The sequence below is a fragment of the Leiobunum rupestre genome, chromosome 10 (assembly GCF_980474605.1).
Source record: "Leiobunum rupestre chromosome 10, qqLeiRupe1.1.hap1, whole genome shotgun sequence".
Classification (NCBI taxonomy): domain Eukaryota; kingdom Metazoa; phylum Arthropoda; class Arachnida; order Opiliones; family Sclerosomatidae; genus Leiobunum; species Leiobunum rupestre.
Genome location: NC_143393.1, coordinates 44,440,107 through 44,447,960, shown reverse-complemented (window position 1 = coordinate 44,447,960; position 7,854 = coordinate 44,440,107). Strand labels below are relative to the sequence as shown.

Sequence of the window (7,854 nt, the reverse complement as noted above, 5' to 3'; positions counted from 1 at the left end):
ACACTATAAAGACATAGTATATGACAGGCTATAGTATAACAGTCGGCCAAATGAGCAGTCGGACAAATGGGCAGTCGGCCAAATGAGCAGTCGGACAAATGGGCAATCCGGCCAAATGAGCAGTCGGTCAAATGGGTACCTTATTTTGTCTTGAAAAACTAGTTTTTGGCCTAAAAAGTTGAAACGCAAAATAACGCCAAGTATTTGGGTTTGAATTTTCGCCGCCATCTTAAGGTGTATCGCCAGCGCCAGCAGCCCCTTAGTGAGTGATTTGCGAACTATCCTATTTTTTAAAATCGCGCAATATAGGCTTAGGTCTCGTATAAATGGAACGCACCGAGCGTGCAAATCAAATCTTTCCCATCTTCAGCAGCGCGCGCTTTTATGTTGTTTTTCTGTCTCACCGATTTATCACCAGGTGTCGCAGCGGACGCGCAAAAATTAACCACTTAATATTTTTGATGCGGTTTTCGCCATAAATTTTAGTTTTTAACGGGCTATAGGGCTATCTAGCCGGTTAAAGCTTGACCGTTTCCCTTTAAATTTTTCTATAATTGAGTCCACAGCCTCGTTAACGCACTATCCTGTCACTCAGTCTATAGAGTGCTAGCATTTTTTAAAAGTTAGTGACGTCACAGCCGTAGCTTCCGTAGTGGTTTTCATGAAAACTCTCGTTTTTTCTCAATAGACGTTTAACATTGGTGACGTCGCAGGGTTTCAAGATGCTGGCAGGCTATAAGGAAAATGAAAATATTAATATCTGAAGCGCGACAAACAAAAGATTTTTTACAAAATAATTTTCTTTAAAACTTGAAGAGTGGAAAGTTAATAAGGATATCATTAAAAGTTTTTAAATTTTGTAAAAGTACACAAACTAATCGTTATTTGTCAATTTGACACCGTTAGTACCGATTTCCTAATAATGCTCTAAATAACTCCCTTTTTTCACAATGCCTTAAAACACACATTAACTCAGCAACTAAGAAGAGCAGACGTCGACATCGCGTCCTGCCACTGAATTGTAAAGAAGAACGCGGAAGAGTATAATTTTTTATTTTTTGTTGAAATGTGATATTCCTTTTTATTGTTATTTTTTTATTAAGCTTTTAAAAATAGTTCTTCAAAGTTTACAATGTTCAAGAAATTCCAAACCAACAGATACCACTTAAAATGTAACATGGAAGTTCTTAGACGTCCACGATAAAGCTCCGCTTAGTAAATTCTAATATAACCGAATTTATTTCTTTTAATTATTACTATTGAGGTTAATTGAAAAATGCGTCTTAGCACATGTAACGTTATGTACGCGTATTATTTTACCATAATTAGCTTAATTTTAATATACAACCCAGCAAAAGCGTGGACCTCAGAAGATCTTGAGCTTTTTGATCTTGTAGAAGAAATTAACCAAAATTTTTACGACTTATTAGGTCTAGATCGGGTAAGACTCAGAGTTTCACTAAGTCCAATAATAGTGCACGAAAATATACAAAATGTTTTTCATTATTACTTTTTATAGACTGCTACATCTAGTGATGTCCGTAAAGCATACCGTCGATTAAGTTTGCAATTTCACCCGGATAAAAATAAAGAGGAAGGAGCTGAAGAAAAATTTCGCAATGTACATATTACAAATTATGATCTAAATAAACCCATGAAAAACCAATTAAATTGATTTAAAACGCAATTCTTAGATAATTTCAGTCAGTGAAGTACTTAAAGATGAAAATCGGAGAAAGCAGTAAGATATCCTAGATAGCCTAGCTGATTTATTATTATTATTATTACAATTATATTTACATTTTAGGTATGATGAAATCCTTGAAAATGGCTTGCCTGACTGGAGAATGCCTATTTATTACTATAGACGAGTTAGAAAAATGGGATTATGGGAATTATTTTTATTCCTATTTTTACTTTTATCTGGGGGCCAGTATATTATAGCGTGGTCCATGTATTGGGAGAAGAAATACGAAATTGTAAATTTAATTTACTATTATTATCAATATTAGTCTTTTAATAATAGTATTAAATTGAAAACAATAGGAAGAAGTGTTAACTTCGCGTTTCAAACCTAAAAAGAAGAAGAAAGGAAAAGTACAAGAAGATAACAGTCAAGATATTATTGCGGATACCGTGAATCAATTACCCAAGCCAAGGTGTGTACAAAATAATTTTGTTTTATACTTAAGTAAATGTTAGAATTTTAATTTTTTTTTGAAATTTTAGTGTTTCAGATCTGTTTCCTGTTAAATTGACTAAATTAGCTATCTCAAGTTTCGTTTACGTTGTTCAAAATTGGAGAGAAATTATTAAAAAGAAGGAAGAAGAGGTGGAAGAATCTTCGGAAGATGAAATTGTAGAAGGTGAAGATAGTTGCAATATTATCTGGTTAGAAATGAATGTTTTGCCTTATTGTTGACTGTTATGCAGTAGATAGGGTAAGGAAACCCAGAAAGAGAGTGAAACAGGAGCTTCCAGAATTTAGCGATATTCCAGCTTCCAATAATCTTCCTCAAAGTCAAGAAAACCATATAAACGTAATTGAGCAAGAGGTAAAAATATAATGTTTACATAACGAGTGAAACTGTCAGGTTTATCATTATCTTACTAGCGTAGTTTCCTAATTGAAACAACTAATAGCGTTCTCCATTGGGCTGCTCCGAGCGATCTCGGATCGCCCCGATAAACGAAACATATTCCATTGGGGGAAAAGGGAGCAGCTCCGAGACTGATTTTCGTTTCCCATTGACCCTGTTGCTCCGAGCTGCCCCATCTCTCGAGACGGAGCGTTATTTTCAGATCACTCGTATTGCCAATGAAATACGAACTTCATACACTTTTGCTTGACTTTCGGAAGCTAGCAGATGATACGCTGATCTCTTAAAAAATTGTATTTCACTGGGAGCAATTTATATCGGTCCTCCGAGCACCTCCGATCTAGAGCGATGACGTAGGAGACAAAATCGGGTCAGTCTCGGAGTGCTTTCAATGAAAAACGCTATAAATTATTTCTATACCCTAAAAACCACAGTAGTTGTTGTCTTTTTAAAAATTGTGGGGTTCTTTTAGAAAGAGGTGGAGTACTTAAAGGGTGAATGGACCGAGCATGATACGCTGGCCCTCGCTAAAGCCATGAATAAATTTCAAGGTGGTACTACAAACCGTTGGGAGAAAATATCTAGTATGATTCGTAGACCTGTTTCAGAGGTTACTGCTAGAGCTAAATCACTGAAGTCGTCATCCTTAGTCACAAATGTTCCAACTGCATTACAAGGTAAAATTAGAACTTTAGAAGTTATTTAACCCAAATAGATTCTTGATATGAGAAATTTGTTTTAATGTAAGGAGTCACTGGAAATGATGATTTTGGATATGATTTCTCTATTACCGATGATGTAAAGAACGTTAAGAAAAAGAAAGGGGGCATTGAAAGGACACCAATGATAGCCCAAACCCCAGCGATTATAAAAGAACCTAGTAAAGCGGAAGCTGACGTTATTTGGAGTCAGACACAACAACGGGCTCTGGAAAATGCTTTGGTGAGGTTTCGAAAAGGCACAGATCAGAGGTGGGAGAAAATTGCAGAAGAAATACCTGGAAAAACTAAAGTAAATCATCACAGGGTTGCTACATGTAAGGGAAAAATTGGGGAATTTAAAAATGGGCCTAAAATATTTATGTAATCTTAAGAATATGTAAAAGCCCTGGAAAAATTAGGGAGCTTAAAAAGGTGAAGTAACTAATTTTATCTTGACTTGCTTTGCTATTTAATGTTGCAATGGTATTCAAATGCAGGTTGATAATTTGATAGCAATATATAAGTTTTTGACAAATTATTGAAGTTGAAAACATTGTGGCAACCCTGCATTGTTTTAGTGAATTTAAATTTTTAATATAGTTTGGTTTTTAGGAAGAATGTGTGGTAAGATATAAAATGCTTGTAGAAGTTATAAAGAAGAAAAAGATGGAAATTTCTTGACATAAATTTACTAATTTATCAGGCCAAGGATTTTGGATGATGTGTATATTTATTTACTTTTAAATAAAGATTTGAGTCAAAATTTTATTAACTGAAAAATAAATTTAAATCTTTTGAAACGCTGCAATATCAACAGATTGGACAAAGTCTTCAAAGTTTTGAATTTCTTCAGTCAACCAATCAATGCTGACCTAGAAAATATAAAATATTAATTTAAACATTTCAGGTATAATGATTAATTTTATACTTTTTCATCTTCAACAACGCAAACAATTTGAAGTTTCTTAATTCCATAAGCTAAAGGAACTAGTTTGGATATTCCCCATAATAAACCATCACACTTAATAGTTCGGACATGTTTCTCCATTTCTGCCATGTCAGTTTCATCATCCCAAGGCTTAACATCCAAAATTACATTGGATTTGGCAATTACACCAGGTTCTATGAATAAAAATGCATTTTTAGATAACAAATAAGTAAATCATCTATCAACATGACTATGTTTTCATGAAGGTAGGAAATGCGGATTTGAGGAAATCCTGATTTTGTTCTCAGCGGGGAGCTTTTTAAGAAACTCGTATTTCGACGTTTTCATGGAAGTCCACTCTTTACTTCCAAACGGGTTTCACACCCCAGAAACCTCTACACTTGGAATGTTCTTACTACTCGCTCGACTTCCTTCGGATAAGGGCAGCTGGCCGGTCGTTTAATTTTGCAGTAGCGCGTGATTACTGTAAACTCCAAGCAAATCGATCCCAGTTTAATGCTAAAAACTGCTTTAGCTTTATTAATTTCCCAATTTATTAGCTTAGGAAAATTAATACGTCAACGAACACAAAACTCAATCCTAAGAAGGAGAAGCATTCTTTCGTTGGCCATTACTAAAATTAAGCTATATTCAGAATTAGGTTCCACTAAGCACTAACTTTTTCAAATGAGCCCAATCCTACTTTCGAGTGGCTCAGTTAACTTGTCCCCCCCCCCCCAAACGCTGTGTTCAAAAATTAACAAGTTGATTGAAAGGCACCCATTTTGCACCATTAGTAAACCATTACGCACCCATGGTGTTCAGTAAGAAATTGCAATTTCAAAAGGGGGGGGGGCAACTTTATCCGAGCCCACCCCCCACTTCCATTTTTCCCTAAAACTTGTTAACCAATCAAACGCACCATTATGCACCACAGTCGAATTAAAAAGTGGGGGCTAGGTTAACCCCAGCCCCCCATTCACCATTGGCATCGTAAATGGTGCCATTCAAACGCACCCATTACGCACCATTATGCACCACAGTCGAATCGTTACGCACCATACTAGTTACGGAAATAACTCAATTTTTACATTTTGATCTATCCTAGCCCCCCCCCCCAATTAATATTTGATGTAATGCTATAGGGATAAGGGTGCGTAATGATTCGACTGTGGTGCATAATGGTGCGTTATGGGTGCGTTTGATTGGTTTACAAGTTTTAGGATAAAGTTGCCCCCCCTTTGAGATTGCAATTTCTTACTGAACACCATGGGGGGTGCGTAATGGTTTACGGATGGTGCAAAATGGTGTATAATGGGTGCCTTTCAATCAACTTGTTAATTTTTGAACACAGCGTTTGGGGGGGGGGGGGCAAGTTACCTGAGCCCTTTCGAGTTCTTATCTGTAGTTTACGTCACTGGGAATTTACCAGGTTACCGCCCCTTTTCCGCGGCTTATTTTAAATAAAAATTAAAAATTTAAACATTGAAATGTTCGCGTACGATTACAAAAACCTATTCGCAAAATTTACTAATTTAATCACGTCAACAATTAAATGTATTGTTTATATCTTTATATTTCTGCTTACATTTATTTTTTAATTTAAAAAGTGTCGTTAAAACCTAGGTTAAAACATGTGAAACCACAACCTTTTAGTAGTGCTCGGAATTATTTATTCATTATCATAAATTGCGATATTTTTTTTCCTCATCGTATTGAAGAAATAAACTTGTTATGTAACCAACGATTTCGTTAATCTACTACTCATTCTACTTATTCAAATAAATAATTGTTTTTATTAAGTTTTAGGTGTATCCACTTTCTTTTATTCAGCTATTTCATCTTGAAATATTACTATTTAAATTAAGGCTAAAAGTATTTATTCGTGAATAAAAAAAAGTCCGAGCACTACTTATTAGTAACTACATTTCCAACTAAATAAACCCCCAGTGTATCAAACACGTGTTCGTTCGTTTTCATTCGAAGAAAATCCAGATTTACCAAGGAAATACAGGTGCGTTTCCCGTGTTTCAGAAAATACGTGTTTTCTCAAATTCGAGCGTTTTCATTCAGCGTAGCACGGATTTAGAAATACGGATTTAGGAAATCCGTATTTCCTACCTCCATGAAAACATAGTCCATCATGGCATCCTAACAGAGCACATAAGTTTAATGGAGTTGATTTTTACTTTTGGATTTTTTATCCGCATATGCTTTCAGTCTCTCATCTCTCAATTTTTCTGCTTCTTGGTCCTAGGGTAAATGATAAAATAATTACTTCTAAGGAATTTTATATTAATTATTCTAGGCTTACAGCCTCCTCATCCGAGCCAAAAAGGTCAACATCATCATCATCATCTGCAGGGGCTGCAGCTTTCTTAGCTGGAGCTCCAGCTGAAGCGTATTCGCTCTTTGCTACACCAGGGAATCTTTGGAAAATGTAATAAATTGTACAATACTTACTATAATATTTAAAAAAAAAATCAAAAGTTAATTTAGCTCATGTATGAACCTACTTGGCTTTGTCATTTCCGTATGAAGAAATGTGATTGTACCAGCGAAGAGCGTGTGGATAGGAGCTTGGAGCTCCAGAGAGAGCATTGAATACAGCGGTATCATTTTGGGATGGTTGATATCTAGATAATAGATATTATAATTTTTACCAGAGTGTTAAAGGGATCCCTCACTCACAGCAGGGAAGGCATAGGGGTCACAAAAAACTGGTTTTGAAGCACACTGCAAGTCTGGATGTTAAGTTACCCCTATGCCTCCCCCTGTTGTGAGTGATGGATCCCTTTAACGTGGTTAAGAGCTAAGAGTAAGACTAGCTGATAACCAAGGCCTATCATCCATCACCAAAAATAATAAATCTATACTTAATAAAATAATTTAAAAATATAATACCCTTCAATGTAACTACGGTCAGCTAGATAATCGTTCAAAGCCTTAAGACCAGCGGCACTTTTAAGATCTCCAAAACCCATATTGCTACTTCAAAGAACTACGAAAAGAAACCGTTCTCAACAAGCGGCAACCTCAAAAAGAAAGTTCGAGGGAGAGAAACGTGGCTTCTAGAATATGTCACATTCGGTTATCATTGCTCCAGATGGCGCTCGCAAACGCACATAGATTTCCGTCTGAAGATCCTTTTACAAAAATAAAAAAATAATAATGGTGGGAAAATTAAACATATAATTATTCAAAATAACAAAAATCACAATCGATTATTTAAAAAAATGAAATAAATTAATTTTCCATTTAGCGTAGGATAAAGGAAATGGCATAATCACAAAACTTAAAAGGGTTTTCATAGTTTCTAAATTAAAAACACACAAAAAGCTTAGAATGAAGAATAAATATAATTAAAGGAGTGGTGGCATGACCAAATGCATGACTCATAAAACGAACATAATGCCAAGAAAAATTCTGAGACTAATTGTAAACGCAAACTATAACAAGGGATAATTTTTGGGCTGGAAAATAATTTGGTGCTATACCGTTTTTTCCACTAAAACATCGTGTGCCCTTTTCTTGTTCGTGTAGAGGGAAGGAACGAATAAAAATGTACAAATATTATATTTCACGGAGACGCAGGGGTTAAGAGTAGACGGAGAATAATCATCGG

At 35.4% G+C, this 7,854-nt stretch overlaps 2 protein-coding genes across 4 annotated transcripts; one reads left to right on the top strand and one right to left on the bottom strand.

The window, feature by feature from the left end:
• Nucleotides 1-919: 919 nt before the first annotated feature.
• On the top strand, nucleotides 920-4,069 carry LOC149926021 (dnaJ homolog subfamily C member 1). 3 transcript variants are annotated; one of them, XM_090160362.1, is made up of 11 exons: nucleotides 923-1,041; nucleotides 1,104-1,441; nucleotides 1,520-1,621; nucleotides 1,695-1,741; nucleotides 1,808-1,979; nucleotides 2,047-2,159; nucleotides 2,230-2,366; nucleotides 2,434-2,555; nucleotides 3,073-3,277; nucleotides 3,349-3,611; nucleotides 3,914-4,069. In XM_090160362.1, the coding sequence occupies exons 2-11, from the start codon at nucleotides 1,277-1,279 to the stop codon at nucleotides 3,980-3,982; spliced, it is 1,395 nt and encodes a 464-aa protein (XP_090016488.1). In that variant the 5' UTR covers nucleotides 923-1,041; nucleotides 1,104-1,276; the 3' UTR covers nucleotides 3,983-4,069. The 3 variants fall into 3 exon arrangements, with proteins under 3 accessions (XP_090016489.1, XP_090016488.1, XP_090016487.1); XM_090160363.1 differs by having other exon boundaries at nucleotides 920-1,441; nucleotides 2,437-2,555; XM_090160361.1 differs by having other exon boundaries at nucleotides 923-1,441.
• eEF1beta (elongation factor 1-beta) lies at nucleotides 4,013-7,294 on the bottom strand. The gene is made up of 6 exons (XM_090160364.1): nucleotides 7,134-7,294; nucleotides 6,746-6,865; nucleotides 6,544-6,658; nucleotides 6,419-6,482; nucleotides 4,230-4,423; nucleotides 4,013-4,173 (listed from the first exon to the last, which is right to left on the bottom strand). Exons 1-6 carry the CDS (start codon nucleotides 7,211-7,213, stop codon nucleotides 4,087-4,089), a joined length of 660 nt encoding a protein of 219 aa, XP_090016490.1. The 5' UTR covers nucleotides 7,214-7,294; the 3' UTR covers nucleotides 4,013-4,086.
• Between the last annotated feature and the right edge of the window lie 560 nt (nucleotides 7,295-7,854).

Coding starts and splice junctions, on each gene's coding strand:
- LOC149926021 (XM_090160362.1), top strand. CDS start 1,277: ATGCGTCTTAGCACATGTAACGTTATGTACGCGTATTATTTTACCATA. Junction 1,442..1,519: donor ACTTATTAGGTCTAGATCGG/GTAAGACTCAGA, acceptor TACTTTTTATAG/ACTGCTACATCTAGTGATGT. Junction 2,367..2,433: donor GGAAGATGAAATTGTAGAAG/GTGAAGATAGTT, acceptor ACTGTTATGCAG/TAGATAGGGTAAGGAAACCC.
- eEF1beta (XM_090160364.1), bottom strand. CDS start 7,213: ATGGGTTTTGGAGATCTTAAAAGTGCCGCTGGTCTTAAGGCTTTGAAC. Junction 6,483..6,543: donor TTGGCTCGGATGAGGAGGCT/GTAAGCCTAGAA, acceptor CATTTACCCTAG/GACCAAGAAGCAGAAAAATT. Junction 4,174..4,229: donor GCGTTGTTGAAGATGAAAAA/GTATAAAATTAA, acceptor TATATTTTCTAG/GTCAGCATTGATTGGTTGAC.